This window comes from Rattus rattus, chromosome 8 (genome assembly GCF_011064425.1).
Source record: "Rattus rattus isolate New Zealand chromosome 8, Rrattus_CSIRO_v1, whole genome shotgun sequence".
Lineage (NCBI taxonomy): Eukaryota > Metazoa > Chordata > Mammalia > Rodentia > Muridae > Rattus > Rattus rattus.
In genome coordinates this window covers 94,652,064-94,670,815 of record NC_046161.1, presented here as the reverse complement: position 1 = coordinate 94,670,815, position 18,752 = coordinate 94,652,064, and the positions used below count along the sequence as shown (strand labels likewise).

Genomic DNA, 18,752 nt, shown 5'->3' with positions numbered 1-18,752 from the left:
GGTCCAGTGACAAGTAGTACAGGGCATAGGCAGCAACTACTGACCTATACCCTCCTATTATTCACTCCTAACATAGGGCCTGGTAATATAGTAAACATTGATAAAATGTTTTAGATCAATGAATGAGTGATTGAATAACTTAGAAATCAGGGGACTATATCAGCAAGGCATCGAACACACCAAAAGAAAGGGTCTACGGCCTGCTAAGGTCAGATACCCCTGTCTGCCTGTGGTGACCAAAGGAGAGACACAGGCACCCACCCCCACCACCCCCAAGATGAGACTTGTAAGGCCAGTTGGAGAACACTCAGGCAGTGGCCGATCCTGGCCACCCGCTTCCTGCTGAGCTGTCTGGCCCGTATGTGCCGCATTCTTGTGAGCTGAGCACTGGTGGAATTTCCAGCCTAGGGAGCAGAATGGAACTTGGAACAAATAGCTCAGCAGAAAAGAACCCAGCAACAATGGGGCTGCCCAGCTGCCTTTTGCTAGCTCTCCATAGAATATCAGAGCTCAGCAAACCTTGGTAAATGGGGGATAACTGACCTCCATCTAATTGGGTGTTCTGAGGACCCAGAGAGAAATGCCCATGTTTGGAAGGCATTAATCTTTGAAGAAGCCTGCTGTGGTGGTACATGCCTTGAAGTCCGAGCACTCAGGAGGCAAGAGTCATGGCCAGCCTGGTCTATGTAGCAAATTCCAGGCCAGCCAGGGCTGCATATCAAAGCCCATGCCGGCCTCCAGATTCTCTTAGCAGTACAAATATCTGATAGAGTCCATGCTAGTATCCTGGCTCCCCCCTGCCCCCACCCAGCCTCTCTCACACACACACACTCTCTCTCTCTCTCTCTCACACACACACACACACTCTCTCTCTCTCTCTCTCTCTCTCTCTCACACACACATACACACACGCACGCACCTCTTCTCACGGTGATGTTCAGTCTACTACTTTCTCTGCTCTGGACTCTTCCAGATGCTTCTTCTGTACTCTCCCTCACATCTACAATAAAGACTTTCTCTTCAACCATACTTTGGAGAGGTTATGACCTCACTTTATACACATATCAGAGACCCTGTCTCAAATAAGAGACAAAAAAAACCCCTCCCAGACTTCCTGAAATACCCTAGAATGGCCTCCGTTGGCCACTTCCTCTCTCCCAGAAGCCAGGACAAGATCTGCTTGGCTTTATGGACGGAGGAGGTCTGCACACATTGGAAGGTTGATATGAGAGTCCTGCAAGGGCTGAGAAATGCTTTGGAGATGGGGGCTGGATAAGGATGAGCGGTGGCCACGGCAGGGTTCAGAGTGCTGTACGGGATACAGTGTTTAATGTGGGTTCTGGAGGCTGAAATCAGTCCTTCACGCTTTCAAGGGAAGCCGCTTATTAACTGAGCCATCTCCCTACCCGGCTCTCTTCCTTATGAGCATTACATTTGAGTCACTGTGCCTTATTCTGAGTTGAGTAATACCTGCCTTCAACTCTGTAATAATCTGGAAGACAAGATCTAGATACAAATAAACAGGCCAGCATCAATAATCCACGAGAGGCTTGAGGGAATCAATGGCCTGAGCAAACGCAGAGAAGGAAGTGCAGCCAAGAGTTGACACAGCAGCACTCCTCCTGTGTGTCCTCGCAGTGTGATTGATGGCGTGCGTCCCCGAACTCCACCGTGCATAAGAAATCGAGGTCAGACTAATAGAGAGCAGTGTCTTTGTGGCCCTGTCACTGTAGTGTCTCTGCAGTGTAAAACGGGTCCCCTCCTCTTCGACTCTCATGCCCTGAGACCAACAGCAGCTATTCCCATGAGCGAGCTGCTCTTATCTTGTCTCCCCGGTTACCCTCCTCCTGGCTGGTTACAGGGGCCCTTGCGGTCCTAGTTCTGGGGAGGCAGAGACAGGTGGATCCCTAGTGATCACTGATCAGCCAGCCTGGCTGAATTAGTGCACTCTGAGTGCACCCCAGTGAGACGCTATGTCCACCAAAAAATACAAAAATAAGAAGGGTGGGATGGCAAAATGGTTCTGCCTGATAATCTGGGCTTGATCTTCTAGATTCCTGCAAGATGTCCTCTGACCTTGACATATATATCATGGCATTTGAGATCACATACATACTTACACAGCTGAAAAAAATAGTAAATGGCACTTGAGGCCTGCATGCCTAAGGCTGTCTGCTGGCCTCCAAGGAGCTCACGGGCACTCAGGTGCACATGCACCACCCCCACACTCACCTACGCCTCCGGCAATGAGAAACGCCAGCAAACCATGTTTGTAGTGTGGGCCTATACTCTCAGCACTTTTGGAGACAGAGAGGAGGAGTGTTAACGCTCAGGCTGCCTGGGTTACACAGGAAGACTTGTTTAAGGGAGAGAGAGAGAGCCAGCTGCAGAGAGGGCTCGGTGATGAAAAGTCCTCACCGCTCCTTCAGAGAGGCCTGTGCTCAGCTCCCAGTTCCCATATCAAGTGCTCACAATAAATCTGGGTCCCAGGAGTTCAAATGTACAGTTACATCCGTGAACTCACACACACACACACACACACACACATCAAATAAAAATATATCTTTTTGAAAAAGAGAAAATGGGTAGGGGTACAACTGATAAAGTGGTTCCAGGACACAGGAGACAGCTTTGTAAACAATGGTGGGAATCCCAGGTGGTGAACACCTTTAATCATAGCAGAGGCAGGAAGATCTCTGAGAGTTCAAGGCCAGCCAGGGCTACACCGGGTTACTCCATCCTAAAAACAAACGAAATGAAACAAAATAAATAAGAGACCAACACCAAAAGCTAATCAGAAGTTGGTGGATCAAGACCATCCTTGGCTCTGTCTACTAGAGTGTTCAAGGTTAATTTAGGATACTTTAGACACTGTCTTAAAAAGAGGGGGAGGGGGCAGGAAAGGGCAGAAAAGGAATGAAAGAGGAAGAAAAACAAGGAAGGTAAAAAGAAAGTTTGCCAAGAGGTGTTAAGCAAAGCTGGTGGCACTGGGCACTGCTGAACTTGGACAATACCACAGGAAGATACGTGGTGTCACAAAAGGAAGTCACCTAGGAACCATCCTGTGTTGGGGGAAGGGAATTAAATATGTCTGCTTCTTTTTTTTTTTTTTTTTTTTTTTTTTTTTTTCCGGAGCTGGGACTGAACCCAGGGCCTTGCGCTTCCTAGGCAAGCGCTCTACCACTGAGCTAAATCCCCAACCCCAATATGTCTGCTTCTTAACCAGATGTGGTGGCACACATCTTTAATCCCAGCACTTAGGAGGCACAGGCAGGTGAATCTCTGAGTTCGAGGCTAGCCTGGTCTACAGAGCTCCAGGACAGCAAGGGCTACACAATGAAACCCTGTCTCAAAAAATAAAACAAAAGAAAGGTCTGCTTATTGTTGGCTACAGCTGTAGGGCCTTAGCCATGACTAGGGAAGGACTTCTAAGGGAAAACTTGTGGAAAGACAGCTCTCCATTTACTGGCTGGGTTCTATCTTTCCCACAAGGCTACAGACCCAAGCCTTGGTTGTCACAGCTTTCTCCTCTACCCTGAAGAGGAAGTAGAAGTTTAAAGCATACCCAGGCCACACTTCTCATTGGGACGCGTACATTTGATTCTCTAGGGCCCCAAAGTCAAGTCACGTGCAAACGAGGATATTTTTGATTCTCGTTTCTATATCTTGTGGTTGTTCCCTTTCTCTGTCCTAAGATCCAAAATGGAGGCCAAAGTTACACTGTAGCCATCATTCAAACTCAAGTCAGAGCAGAAGGAATTCTAGGTGCAATCGCCTGTATTGGGTCATTCACTGTTTAGCAGCTAGAAAGCCGGACTAGCAAGAACGGAAAGCCCTAGCATCACATAACCTAGGCACGGCGGTAGTGAATGCCAGTGCTCTCGGCACTTGGATGGTGGAGGCAGGAAGATCAGATTATCTTTTTTCTGTTTGGCATTCAGAGCAACGTGGGATACGTGAGGCCTGGTCTCAAAACAAACAAAAAGCTTCCTGGGTTGAAGCTTTTTGTCAAGGGTAAAGTATTCACTCAGTATGTGACATGCACCTGTTACACCCTACCACCAAAATCACATTCCCAGCTATTCTCCACTTCACAAGAGCTAGTGTTAGAGGGTCAGATTTATTTAACTTGGTCCTGGTAGACACATCTAGTCCAGGACGGAGTTCAAAATCAGCTCCCTTTCATTCACGTACTGCTTATTTAAGGTTCTTCCATAAATGGAACTACGAATACTTATCCAGTGCTCATCAAAAGCATTCCATTCAGAAGAAAAGTAATAGGTGCCCGACCAGAGAGGGTGCAAGTACCGAAAAGCGGGGCAGGAGGAACGAGATTGAACGTAGCTGGCTTAACATGGTCTCTTTCCTTTTCCTGAAAGTTCAAACGCCTACCAGGCCACAGTCCTGGCGAGCAGACGCACGTGTACCCTACGCATGCGCGCAACCAAGGCACAACCGCCCCCTCCGGCTGGTCTTCTTTAGCCAAGTCACCAACCCTCTAAATGCCCGCCCTCAAGGCAAAATCCTTGGCCAATCGGAGGCAGGAGCCATTAGAGACGTCACTTTTTGCATATACCCGCTTCTCCCCGCCCCCACACAGGGCACCGCCCCGTCGAAGGAACGGATTGTCACCTAAGCGCTCCGTCCCGGCATCTGATTGGCTCTCCCGGAAGACCCGCCCCCTTCTCGTCCCGCCGCCCGCCGCCCGCCCCCCTCGGCGCGCCCACAGCGGCGGGCGGAACCGAGCGCGCAGGCGCGGCGCTGCCTCTCTCTGCTGGTGGCCCGCCCTCCCTCCTCCCCTCCCTCCCCTCCCCGTCCCCTCTCCCCTCCTCAGGCCCGCGCGTCTTCCTCCCGCACGCGCCGTCGTTAGCCGAGCGCTCGCCGGTGCGCGCCTTCCTTGTCCCTCAGGCAGCGGGGCGGGCGCGACCCTGCTCCACGCTCGCGGTCCCGGCGAGGATCGTACCACCGTTCCCCGGAGCGCGGGGGTAGCCGGCCGCCCTGCCGCCCGCGCCTCGGCGACCCCGCGGGGCTGAGGCGACGCCTCACCCGGCAGCCTGAGCGCACAGCCGGCCTTGACCCAGAGCTCCGAACCGCGAGCGCCGCGCCCTCCGCCGGCCCCACCCATCCGGGCAGCGGCCATGGCCGAGACCGAGGAGCGGAGCCTGGACAACTTCTTCGCCAAGAGGGACAAGAAGAAGAAGAAGGAGCGGAGCAGTCGGGCGGCCAACGCGGCGAGCGGCGCGGGCGGGAGCAGCGCGGCGGCGGGCTCCAGGCCGGGCGACGGCGGGAGCTTGGGCTCCGGTGCCAGGTCGGGAGACGGCGGGAGCTCGGGCTCTGGTGCCAGGTCGGGAGACGGCGGGAGCTTGGGCTCCGGTGCCAGGTCGGGAGACGGCGGGACCTCGAGGTCGGGAGACGGCGGGAGCGCGGGCCCCGGCGGCAAGGCCATAACGAAGGTGAGGGTCGGGAGGCCGGCGGCCGGCCGCATGTGCCCGCCCCCGCGGGCCCGGGAGCCCACGTGATTCGGGCTTCGCACGTCGGGCGAGCTCGCGGCCTCCGGGGCTCGTCTGGCCGCCCCCGTCCGCCGTCCTCCGCGCGCCGCGCCCTCTGGGCTACGGGGGTTGGGGCGGGCCGCGGTCCCCGGGTGACGTGTATCTGAGTCCTCGTTGTCCCACTTGAGCCTGGTTGGGGCTGGATTTTATTTTCTTAAGGTGTTCAAAGTCTCTGTGCCGCCGGTGTAGCGTGGCTTGCTTTCCCAGCGCGGCCACGTAAAGCTAGGAATTGAGTTGTGGAATTTCTGTCGCTTTTTCTCCGCCACTCAGCTTGCCCCGTAGTTGGTTTTAAGTAAAAGCGGCGGCAGAGGGGGTGTTTGGTAACCAGGCACGTGTCGGGATCTTGCAAGGACGAGCTAACTTTACAGCCCAGCCACTAGACCCATTTTATTTTTTTGAGACAAGGTCTCACTGTGTAGCCCTGGTTGGCCTCCAATTCACAAAGAACCTCCTGCCTCTGCCTCTCCGGAGTACTGGAATTAAAGGTCTGTATCACTGTCTGGATTTTTTTAAATTATTTTTAAAGATCGCATTTATTTGCCTGTTTGTGTGCACGCACTCATGTGTACGTGTCCGGAGAGGTTAGAGGCCGGGGTTAATTCTCTCCACCACGTGGGCCCGGAGAATCAGACTATGGTCCTCGGTTGTTGACTTGTGGGTTCTTATACCAGCTCAAGAATCCTGGCGGCCCCTGATCTAATTTATTCTAGTCTGAAATCTGTTTACCAAGATCTCTAATTAATTAGATGTTTTGCAGGTACCTTTACCTGTTTGGGGAATCCCGATGGCCCTTGATACTTCTTTTTCTTAGTCTAAAACGTGCCTAACACAAACGCTAATCAGATGTTGTTTCTTCCATAGGATGAAAATGAGTGGAAAGAATTTGAACAAAAAGAGGTTGATTACAGCGGATTAAGAGTTCAGGCAATGCAAATAAGGTAGGGTGTGATTACACGTGGGATTAGATAACCTGGTTGCAGATGGAAGGACTGTGCCCGCGTTTAGGCCGTGGTCTCCAGCAGGCCTCTGGTGTCATTAAATTAGCTGCCAATTCTAAAATCCTGTGAGAGTTTCCCGATTTGCAACTGTTTGGATTTTTGAGTTGATTAAAATGGGTATTTGTCATTTTTAAATTTTTAACACTTAGTGTTTGAACTTAGGTGGTCTTCCCTACCCCCAGTAAGGTTTCCTGTAGCTCATACTGCCCAGAGAACTTACTGTGCAGCTGAGGATAAGGAGGGTTTTTTTGTTTGTTTGTTTGTTTGTTTGTTTTTTCAAAAAGTGTTTGTTTGAAGTGTTGAAGTGTTTTGCCTGTGTATGTCTGTACCGTCTACTGGAATTGGAGTTACAGCTGTTGGTGTGTCGGGTGCTGGGAACTGGATCCCGATCTGTGGGAGAGCACTGAGCTGTTCCTGACCTTGAACCCTTGCTTCTAAAAGTGTCCACCTGAATGTGTGCTTGGCTTCGCTTCTCCTTGTTCATATTTAGTAAGGTGGATTGTAGTTCTCTCTGGGAAACAAGTTGAGATACTTTTGCAATTGCAGTTGAGGATACTTCCAACATCATAGATCTGTATTCACACTGAAGCCACCTTGAGTACTCACCCCCCACCCCCACCCCGGTCTAGGAATTGAACATTTCTGTTAATAGAGCGGCTCTCCTGAAGCCTTGAATCCACCGCCTTTATCCCCAGTGAGTGACTTGCCCTGGCACTCTGTCTGCACAGTTCTTAGCCATTTCCTGAGCTGCTGGAACTGCAGGCCCTGCTACCTACCATCTCAAGCTCTGAAGTGACTGATTTTCAAAGTTTAGGAAAACAGTCATATTTTCACAGTTGGATTGGTTGATTACGAGACTTTAAAATTGAGAGCCTACATTGTCATGTTCAATCTCTGATAGTTCGTTTTAGATCTGGTTTTTAAAGTGACATGCTTGGGAAGATTTTTAAGTAGAAAATGTAAGTAAGATTTTGAAGTACAAAAAAAGTAAGGTAGGGCTCTATTGCTTTTAAGATTCAAAATCCTTAACTCATCTTACACAAAATGATCAGAAATTCTTTGATTTGAAGCTTGCAATTTGTAGAGAATTCAAGTGACCATTTGAGACAACTTTCTTAACATAGTCGTTTTAAAATCTAGATCAGGTAACTTCTATTGAAAAACCAGTAAGTATTTTAATGTCTGGTTAATGTCTGTACCACCCAGGCATTGATGCCCCTAGGTGCTCTCACTTGTGAATTCACCAAATTAAACATTTCTTTTTGTAGCAGGAAACTTAAAAGGTATCTACCTGTTTGGTGTGGCTTCTTTTGTATGTGCGTGCACGGGTGCTTTATTTTTTAAAGATTTAATTATGTGTGTATGTCTGTCTGGGAATATGTACTGTGCGTGCAGGTGCCTGCGGAGGTCAGAAGAGCGTCAGGTAGGTCCTGTGAAGCTGGAGTTACAGGTACTTGGGAGCTGTCTGAGTTCTAGGGACTGAATTTGATTCCTCTGCAAGACCAGTATATACTCCGATGAGTGAATTTTAGAAAATACTCCCACTGGGCTTCACTCCCACTGGGTGAAAGCTGTAACTGTCAGCTGTTGAGGAGGCTGAGATAGGGAGATTGAGAAAAAAAATCAGGCCTGCATGGGTTAGAGTGAGTTCAAGGTTACCCTGAGCAATTTAATGAGATCCTGTCTCAAATTTTAAAAAGTAGAAAATGTTCCTGTTTTCTTTGTCCCGAGGCTTGATGTATAACTATGGAGCGGGATTTAAAGGTTCCTTTTATCTAGGGTGGTCCCTGCTCTGTTGTAGTTAGGGTTTTGGTCGGCCCTTGAGTGGTAAGTTTTGGTCATACTGACTTGAACTTTAATGGGTAAAAGTAACACTTTCTGAAAGTGGAGGGGTGGCCTTCAAGGTTTTTCAGTGTAAAATTTGATTTTAGAGTCAAGAAGTTACTTCATAGCTCAGGCTGGCCTTGAACTGCTGTGATCCTCCTGTTTTCAGCCCTGCGTGCTAGGGTTTATAGGTGTGCACCACTATGCCAGGCTTAGTTTGGCAAACCTTCCCCCTGTTTGGAATCCTGGGAATCAGACATGGTTTCATACAACACAGGCAAGCTCTACCAGCGAGTCATATCCTTAGCTCTAATTTTATTATCTAACTTTTTTTGAGACAGGGTCTTGTGTCAAAGCTAGAATTAAACTCCATATACAGGCAAGACAACTTAAGCCACTTACCTCCATGCCTTTCCCTCCAGTGCTTGCTTTAAGACGTGGGGGCAGTCCCACTGGGTTATTCCAGGTTGGCTCCCAGGCTCCTGGTTGGAGGGATGTATTTTGTTGTACAGTAAACTGCTAGCTTCTGTGCTGTGCTGTTCATGGTTTACAGCACCAGTTTGTCATTGCTCTCCAGTAGTTACTTTAGAAAATGTCACTTTTTGCTAGTGGGTTATAATCTAGGTGTGTTTTTAAAATTTGTGGTTGTTTTAATTATTCTTAAAAGTCTCTGGGGCTGGGGTTAGAAAAATGTGTCCTGGCAGAATATGATAGGACATGCCTGTAATCCCAGAGCGTGAAGTTGTGGCAGGAGGATTGTGGGTTCAAGGCAAGGCCAACCTTAGCTACATTGGGAGAGACGTTGTCTTAAAAAAGAGATGTGACATTTTACTTGATGTTAGTAAGCCAAATTGGAATTTTTCTTTAAATTGTGAACATGCAGTATATGCCTGAATGTTCACTCCTGTGCTCTTGAATTGAGGGCCAGAGGAGTCCATGAGACAAGGTCTCTCAGTGAACTTGAATCTCACCATTTTGGCTAGGCTGGCTAGCCCTGCAATGTGGACATGCCTGGCTTTCTTGTGAATGCCAGGGATTTGAATTCCTCTGCTCTTTTTGCTTTAACAGCAAGTGTTCTCACTGTATATGCAGCTGAGCAGTTGTGACTTAATTCGTTGGTGACTGGGTAGATTGAATAACTGAAAGCTACTGCTTCAGTGTATGCAGGTGTAAGTGGGAAGCCACCTTTCCTGGATAGATTAGGTTGTTGGGACATTGCCATTAGGCAGTTGCATCTAGATGAGTACCTATTTCATCCCTGAAGAAATTAGCATAGTGCAACTATTGACATGGCTTTAAAATTTTAAAAAGGCAAGAAACTCTTGAAAAAAATTCTGAAGATTGGACACCACAATTAGCCTGAGTAATTATAAACTTCATACCAGATAATAAGCTATTGTTAGAAAATGGTGTTATGTTATCTGATCAGCTCTTTAAGATCCATTGTAAATAACATGTTCCCATATCTTTTTTTTTTTCAAATGAAAACTAGAATTTACTCTTATAATGGTGATATATGTGCTGAATGTATAGAATTTGTATGACTGCTAAATATCTAGTACTGTCTGTGATAGTGTGTGCTAACCTATTTGCTCTTCATGTTGGTGTATGTGTCATCTCTATCTAAAAGCCAACAAGTGTATCTGGAAAGCCTGACCAGTAAATGACAGAGATGGCAGAACCTGGATTTCAGCAATCAGTTCCTAATACTGTTTTGGCTATCAAAATACTTGTTAAAATTACAAATCTTTAGGATTCGCTCTGCATGTTTTGGTGTTTATGATAACTGTCTTAGATGATAATTTAGATGGCATGATCATTTGTTAGTGATCAGCATTATTTTATATGGCTGAAAAGGTTATATGATAAAGGGAAAACTGAAATTTGGCTTGACCATATCCTTCATCTCTCTTTCCTTTGTCTTTTAAAAATTACAGTTTATTTTGTGTGGGCATGCCGTGGTATGCAAATCAGAATAAAACCAGCAGGAGTTAGTTCTCTTCCACCTGTGGATCCTGGAGATTAAACTCAGGTAGCTGGGCTTGGTGGCAAGGACCATCTAGTTGTGACCTTTAGTTTTGGAGAATGTGTTACTGAAGTCATCATCCTTTGCCTCAGCTTGTGTGCAGAGGTCACCAGCCAGTCTCCCAGTGGTGATCACTTCCATGTTTATCGTTTTGAATTATGGGGATCAGCCCAAGACAAAGTGCTCTGTTATTGAGCCTTGTCACTAGACCTTAAGAGACCATCTTAAGTACAGATTGAAGATTAGGTGCTTCTCTTTGTTGGCATCCCAAGTCATTAATGCAGGAGTTACTTCCAGCTGGACTCAGTAAAGATGGGTGTGGTGGTTTACACCTTTATTCCCGGCACGTGAGATAAAGACAGGAAGATCAGCCTGGGTCATAAACTTCCTTGAATATATGCTGAATTTAAGAACAGCCTGGGCTACGTGAGACCTTGCTTCAAAATCAAGTCCAAAAGGAGGTCAAGAAATTTGTCTTGGATTCTAGGTATGGCTCAGTTTAGCATGCTTTTGTAGCATACATGAAAAATCCAAGTTAGACTATACTCACAGAAAACAAAACAATAACAGAACAGTACCTGAAGAAATTTAGCTTAAAGCTAGGACATGTCTAATAGAAATAATCTTTTATGGGGGCCAGCAAGATGGCTTATTGGGCATTGCTGTTAATGTTGATGGCCTGAGTTTATTCCCTAGAGTCCACATGGTGGAAAGAGAACGGATTCCCAAGTTCCCCCTAGAAAGTATAGTTGGGCATAATGGTGTACTCACACCTCTCATCCCAGCAGAGGGAGGCAGAGATAGGCAGATCTCTGAGATGTAGCTCAACTTTGCCTAGATATGAGTCCATGCCAGTCACTACTGCATAATGCGACCATATTTCAAAAAAAAATTGTTTTTTTGTACTAGTAGTACATATGGTGGTGCATATACATCTAGTTCTTGGGAAGTTCAATGTGCTTGTTTTTCAATAGTGAAAAGGAAGACGACGATAATGAAAAGAGAGAAGATCCAGGAGATAATTGGGAAGAAGGTGGAGGTGGCAGTGGAGCAGAAAAATCTTCAGGTCCCTGGAATAAAACTGCTCTGGTACAAGCGCCTCCTGCTCCAGTAACAGGTGATCTTCTGTTTTCCCTCCTGAGAAGGGGGTGGGCAAAGTGGATCCCAGTGTATGTGTCGTTAGTGGAAGGAATGTAGAAATTGAGTAACATACTTTTTTTTGCCCTGTAGGCTGTCAAAGTTTTGCTTTTGTTTTTGGTGCTAGGGAATGAAGGAAGCCAAGTAGTTTACCTGTTGCCATAATCCTACCACTAAATTATATCCATGGTGCTACACACTTAGGTCTGGAAGCTTACATTCTCGGCAGAAGGGAGTTAGTAAAAAAGTTCTGTAACAAATCTTGGGGGTTTGTGTGTTGTTGGAGTATGTGCTTGCGTGGTATGTGCTTGCGTGGTTGTACAAGTGCTTGTGGATAGGCCACAGCTCTTCGCTGTTGTTCACTTTTATTTTTTGAGAATAGGGTTTCTCAAGGAACTAGGAACTCCCGCCAATTATAGCTATCCTAGCTAGCCAGCTTGCTTTTATGATCATATTTCTGCCTCTAGTGAGATGACTGCCATGCCCGCCTAGGCTAACATGGATCTGATCATCCAGCTCTGGTCATCATCCATTGAGTCATCTTTCTAGCTCAGTTTTTGTTTGGTTTTTGCTGTGTTAGAAATTGAACTCTAATGTGCTGTCCCACAGCTGCATTTTCAGCTCAAAAATCTTAGTTTTATTTCTTTTATATAGCTTAGGCTGGCCTTGAGTCCTCTGTGTCATATGGATGACCTTATGCTTCCCCCACCTCCCTAAAACTGAGATTACAGGTGTGAGCTTTCCCAGCAGCTGTCTAATTTAATTTTTTTTTTCTTTTTGAGGACGTCATCTGTATGTTTTGGTAATCATTCCCACTCCACCCAGGCCCACTAGTCACTCTTGCTTTTTGAGTCAGGGTCTTACTAGATAGCCCAGGCTAGCCCTGAATTTATTTGCGTGCGTGTGTGTTTGTGTGTGTTTTAAAGTTATATATTGGTGTGTGGGTGTGGATATCGGGGCTAGAGTGGCTGTGTCTTCCTTTGTTACTCTAAATGCTTGAGACAAGCTCTCACTGAGTCTAGAGATGATGGAATGGCTGTACTGGTTGGCTAGCACACTCCTGGGATGTTCTTTCCTCTTTCACTGTCCACCTCCCCAAGCCTATGCTGTTTTGTTTACAGGCCCACGATGCTGCCATGCCTGAGTTCTGGTGCATATGAATTAAGTTCTAATGCTACAGCAGGTGCTGAAATGACTGAATCACCATGATGATGCCCTTAAGTTTTCTTTTTTCCCTCCTGAGCTTGCTCCTCTTTCAAGCTACTCCTGAAATGTTCCCGCAGACCCTTAGTCTTTATGCTTTGGGCTCCATCTTTCCTCTTTGTATCAGGTGCCTGAAAAGCCAGATGGTAGACAACCTAGATGAGCGGACTGGTGGTCTCTGTTGTGCTGCTGTGGCATAGACAATAATGTAGATTGAACAACGACGGTCAGTTGTTGGGCCAGATTCTGCTTGTTGGCTGACATTTAGTTTTTTAAGTGTTTGCTTTCTTTTTAATGTTGTGTGATGAGTTTGTGGAGCTGGGTCTTGCCACCATGTTTATAGAGAATCTTACCTGCCAAGCCATTTATTTGGCCTCCAGGTCTTTTCACATGTTTAATTCTACTCTGTTATTAACCCCTACACCACTCCCCAAGCCCCTTTTTAAAATGTAGCTGCTTTGTGGCTCAGCAGTTAAGAGTACTAACTAGTAGCTCTACCAGCACCAGAACCGTATCTTAGTAATTCTTACCTGGGTGCCCACAAACACCTATGACTCCTGTATCAAGGAATCCACCTTTTCCTTCTGCCCACCAGGCATCTGTGTATCTACACAAAGTGTGCACACATTAAACTGTAGCTCCTCGGTACTCCTCTGCTGTGGTCTTTGATGTGGCACCCGTCTCCCTTTTTGTCTCCAAGAATATACTGCTCATTAGCGTTTTGGGAGGTGATAGATGTGATAGAGTGACGGCTACTCACATGTAGCTGTCGAGCACTGTGGGTGGTGGCTAATGTGACCGAGGAGTTGAAATCTAGGCTTCATTTTATTCCTCTTAAATAGCTACATGTGTTGCTTTGAATCCTAGCACTCGGGACACAGGCAAGTGGTGTCTGAGCTAGGGCAGCCATGGATACAAAGTGGAGACTGTCTTTAGATGAATGAAGCAAGTGAGCAGCAAGCCTCACAAGTCACATGGCCCTCACACAAACTATGGTGACAATTTTTTCAAAGCCACATATAGTGGCTGAAGCATAAGGGTCAGTAGATATTTGGGGTTTGGTCTGGTCTCTTTGAAGATGACCAGGACTCAAGATCCTCCTGTCTCAGCCTCCCATGTTGCAAGCATGTTTCATTATTCAAGGCAGATTTTAATGTGTGTCTGTCAAGTGCAGTTTAGGTACTCAGTAAATATGCGTGTGTGCTTTACCCCTGGTATGACTAGGCCTATAGAAAAGTCTTTTAAACTATAAGAACATTTTATTACATCTAGTAGATGATTACAGTGCTGTCCCATTGAGCTTCCCCAGCCTGAAACTTTGAAAGCTTTTGAAAAGTGGGAAACAACACTGCTTGAAAACATACTGAGGGTCAGCTGGGGAAATAGGAGATAGATAGGAAAGACCTGAAAGGTTGTGGCCCCCAATTAAATTTTAAACCAAGGTGCCTGTGTTATAAGCAAATAGAGAAACTTAACATCCAGTGATCTTAAGAGAATGAAATAAAGATAAGAATTAGATATTTTCTTTATTATCTTTAGGGGCTTAAAATGCTGATGTGCATTTTATTAACTAACTTACATAAGATACCTTGTTAACCCACCTTCAAAGTAGAGAAAGTGGCTGCCACATTTACTGATAGGAGAAACACTCTAGTGACCACACATTCCAAAAGGGTAACCTCAAGATTAAGAGATGAGTGGGTTTTCTACTTTGAGACATTTTCTTACAGAACTTTGCTTTTATTGTCTAATCCAAATCCTTTCTATGATTGGTCAAACATTTGAATGAATGTTTATCTATTAGTTACAGAAACCCCGGAGCCAGCAATGCCTAGTGGTGTATACAGGCCTCCTGGGGCAAGGCTAACCACGACAAGGAAAACGCCACAAGGACCACCAGAAATATACAGTGACACACAGTTCCCATCCCTGCAGTCCACTGCCAAGCATGTAGAGAGCCGGAAGTAAGTGTGTGGAGCTGTGGGTTAGGCTTCCTGACAGGTGGCTGGGAACCAGGTGGGGCTTGGGTGCCCAGGAGGGAGGAGATGGTGGGGCAAGAGCCCTTTTTGGAAAGGACAAGAGAAAGGATGCTAAGATAGATTTTGTTGTCCGCTGTGTTTCTGTCACAGCTCCATTTAGGTAGTTCTTTTAATTTTAAGTACATTTTACTGGCTTATGTTCCTTTTTAATAAGGAAACTAGAATTGTAGAAGCATTTATCATTGCATTCCCAATAAATGTGAGTAGGTGAAAGACGCTGGGATTTAGAGATCTAATACTATAAATAATCTTATTTCAGCAGGTACTTAAAATGAATGCTGCCTGAAGTTAAATGACCACATATGGCACATCTACATCTTATTAGGGACATGGATTTTCAAAAGTAAATAAAGTGGGAAGAAATGTAAATGGCATCAGATGGACGAATTTTTGGGTGGTTTTTAAATCCCAGCCTTTGCCTCACGAGAGCACAGCTGGCTTGAATTAGACCTCTACTTGGACGTGCTCCCCATTCTGTCCTCACATGTGGGGGGACTCTGGGAGAGCAGTGACTTGCCACACATCTTCTGTACCTGATCTAATCAGACCACTCCCCCAAAGCAAAGGGGAGGAGAAATCGTTGAATGATGAGAACATTACTTGAATGAGGAAATTGTTGCCCTTATGCATAAAGACGTATTACCTACTAACTGCGAAAACTTAGAAGTGAGTCTTAGAAGGAATGTCATTATACAGCTTCTCTCTGGTTGTCTTCAAGTTGGTCCCAAATACTCTGTTCAGAAGATGGGGCCTCAGAGCTTCAGTACAGTATTACATGTTTTCTGTTCAATTGAAGCCTTAATGGTTTGATAAGGATTTTTGTATTCCCTTCCTGTCTCTCCAGGATTATTCTTAGGGTCTTTTTTTTTAATTCGAGGAAGAATACTTTCAAAATTCCCTAGTGACGAAGAAATATTTACTGATTACATTTCTTTTCCCTTAGGGATAAAGAAATGGAGAAGAGCTTTGAAGTAGTAAGACACAAAAATAGAGGTAGGGAGGAGGTTTCAAAAAATCAGGCCCTTAAACTTGAGCTAGACAACCAGTATGCTGTGCTTGAGAATGAGAAGTACAGCCCCACACAGTACAGTTAAGGAATGGTCTTTGCTAAGCCTTCCAAGATAACTAGACCACAGCCAACCACCAAGAACAGCCATTCAGCGTCTTGATTTCTGGATCTACAGTGGCTGACTGAAGACCTCGGTCCAGTGGCTGTCCCTGTTGCACTATGGAAGTTCAAGAGTCACGACTGATCTTGATGTGTCTTGGATTTAGGGATGTTTTCATTGTCTTAAATATTTGTGAATTAGATTCAACAGTGTTTCCATAGTTGCTCTGCGTATAAAACCAAACCTGCAGCCAGTGGTCATTTCAAACATCTTTATGTTCAGATACTGAGCCTTCGCAAGGTTGACTACCTCAGATTTGCTGCACTTAAATTGTGGATTTCATGTGGATCACAACTTCTACATAAGGTTACAGCTATTAGTTGTCTGTGTGAACCTTGAAACCAACTCTACTGGATTCCTAGCAGAAAGCCTTCAGAAGTCAGCCATCTGGGTTCTGATCCACTGTAAAAACAGAAGAGTTAAGTGACCTTAATAACCTGTTCTGTGCCCCATCCTAAGGAATATTCTATAGGCTGTGGCTGTTAGACTTCCTGGAACAAGCCGCTGTCAGAAATGATGTGTTTGGATCATCTGTGTGGGGCTTATGATTTATAATTTAAGTTTTTAGTTGTATGAGGTAACTATGGATTTAATTCAACCAAACTTGGGTCCACCAAATGGGGAGCGGGTGGGGGTAGCCTTGTTTCTTTGAATACTTTTTCATTCAGATAGTGCTTGTCCGGTTCCACATTAAGGCCTTGCTTTGACTTGGAGTAAGTTCTTTGAGGGCATATTGTGTGGTGAAATAGTCTGAAAGAAGCATTGGAATTGTGAGATGCCCTATGAATTTGCCATCCTTAGGTGGAACCAGGTAGCTGTAGATACATATAAAGGACAGTGGATCTGCTCCACTCCAGGTGCTGCTCAAGCCTCCTAATCAGGTCTAAATTGAACTGCTGTGGACAGAGTGTGGTGTCTGCTCAGAAGGGGGAGTGTTTCACTGACCTGGCTTTTACAGTTCAAAGTAACAGGAGCAAAAACCACCAAGTTGCGAATCTTGCATGGTGTCTGATAAATACGATCTGTGCCCCATATTTTAAGGTTATGGGCTATTTTGGAGATCCATTCATTGTTTAGCCAGCTCTTATTCACCTTGAGAGTATGTTTGTATTCACTTGGAGAGTCAGGGGAATAGCCAGTAATGTAGCACTTCTGTTGTTAGTAATTACAATGTAACGATCTAGTGGTACTTGGCTCTTAGAAGAGGTCACAGTTAAATTTCTTTCCACCTAATGAAATAGACTGCCAGTTACCTACTTTCATGTCACTGCAAATGGTTCAGTACACGTACTCTACATTGGCTATGACTATGTGATATAATGGCGGTGCCTAGGTTTCTCTCTGTAAATGAATCCCTTTGCCAAACAGTTCAGACTTGCTCACTACTGACAGGAGTAGAACCGGAATGGGTGAAGTTTTCCCAGCTTGAGAGCTTGTCTTGCAGATTAGTGGATTAGTGCAGCAGTGTGGGAAGCAGGAGGTGCAGACCAGTGTCTCCTGACCAGACTGTATGCCACTTGTGGGCAACAGTGTTGGCATGATCTGAGCCAGCCAGGAGGAGGGTGGGTGATTAGAAGCTTGAGATTCTTAGTTATACTGAAGGCTTAATTTGGGCACCAGAAACCTTAACAAGTAATCTCACACCTTGAGTCACAATCTTCCCTTAATGTATGCTTTACCCCAGCTTCACACACAGACAAATTCTGTTCGGGGTTCTGGTTTAAGAAGTGAACAGAGACGTATGACGAGGTTTGTTTAATGGCATACTGTACTGGAACGCTGAAGACCTGCAGCAGATGTAAATTCCAAGTCTTGTTATAATTTTTTAAGATTGTGAAATCAAAATGCATATGAATCAAGTTTTAATACACTGTCTGGGTGGATGAGGCTGTCCATTGCACCATTTCTTCTTTGGGTTCTCAGGCATGGTTCCGACAGTGTACGAACTCTGTAACATTAACATTGAATAAACAGTCAACCTATGGATGGTGGAATGTGGTGCTTTTCTGTTGAAACCCCTTAGTCTAAATTAGCAGTGTCTGGTCAACTTCTGGGGTATGACCCTGCTCTCCAAGGGTGCACTTAGAAATGTTTGCCAAATTTTGTAGATGTTAACAGGCATGGGTGGAAAATGGCTGCACATCAGAGACACTCACTCCTTAAAGTGTTGAACCGTGTTAGGGAGCTTCAGTAGATTTTGTAGCTTTGTTAGAGAAGGGGATTCTAAAGCCCTTTTCAAGTAAACTGATTTCAAGTCCCTTTTTTATTGGAGGGGAGCCAGAGGTCAAAATCAATTTTGGGTATATTCCTCGGTCATGGTTCCATTTTTAAAGTGAGTGTAGGTTGTGGGGGGGCAGTCTTCTCAGGTGATTATCTTCTATAATTGGGTCCCAGGGCTTGAACTCAACTTGTCACTCTGGAAACTATTCATTACAAAAAGCTTTCTCTGATCTACACCATTTTTATTCCTCCTGTCTGGGCCGTTCTGGGCTCCTTATTCAAAAGATGTTTCTAGGGTTTTCCCCTCTTCTCAAATGTGTATGGGTGTTTTGCCTGTATATATATCAGTTCTGGAGACCTTTTAAAGAAGTTACTGGAACTGGAGTTAAAAAGGTTAGCCATTTTGTATGTGGGCGCTGGGAATAAACTTAGGACCAGAGCAGCCAATGTGGTTTCTCTAGCCTTTACACATCTTTTCCAGTTTCAGTTTATAGTCCTACGTCAGTAGAGGTGTATTTTAAGCCACTTTTGGTAATGGAATCTATATTTACTGTCTACTTTTGCACTTGGTTTTGGCTTTAAAAATT

At 45.5% G+C, this 18,752-nt stretch overlaps 1 protein-coding gene across 2 annotated transcripts; it reads left to right on the top strand.

The window, feature by feature from the left end:
• Positions 1-4,734: 4,734 nt before the first annotated feature.
• Cdv3 (CDV3 homolog) lies at positions 4,735-17,936 on the top strand. 2 transcript variants are annotated; one of them, XM_032910366.1, is made up of 5 exons: positions 4,735-5,453; positions 6,411-6,487; positions 11,372-11,514; positions 14,542-14,701; positions 15,036-17,936. In XM_032910366.1, the coding sequence occupies exons 1-5, from the start codon at positions 5,139-5,141 to the stop codon at positions 15,049-15,051; spliced, it is 711 nt and encodes a 236-aa protein (XP_032766257.1). In that variant the 5' UTR covers positions 4,735-5,138; the 3' UTR covers positions 15,052-17,936. The 2 variants fall into 2 exon arrangements, with proteins under 2 accessions (XP_032766257.1, XP_032766258.1); XM_032910367.1 differs by having other exon boundaries at positions 4,798-5,453; positions 15,039-17,936.
• The last annotated feature ends 816 nt before the right edge of the window (positions 17,937-18,752 follow it).

Coding starts and splice junctions, on each gene's coding strand:
- Cdv3 (XM_032910366.1), top strand. CDS start 5,139: ATGGCCGAGACCGAGGAGCGGAGCCTGGACAACTTCTTCGCCAAGAGG. Junction 6,488..11,371: donor GTTCAGGCAATGCAAATAAG/GTAGGGTGTGAT, acceptor GTTTTTCAATAG/TGAAAAGGAAGACGACGATA. Junction 11,515..14,541: donor GCCTCCTGCTCCAGTAACAG/GTGATCTTCTGT, acceptor TTTATCTATTAG/TTACAGAAACCCCGGAGCCA.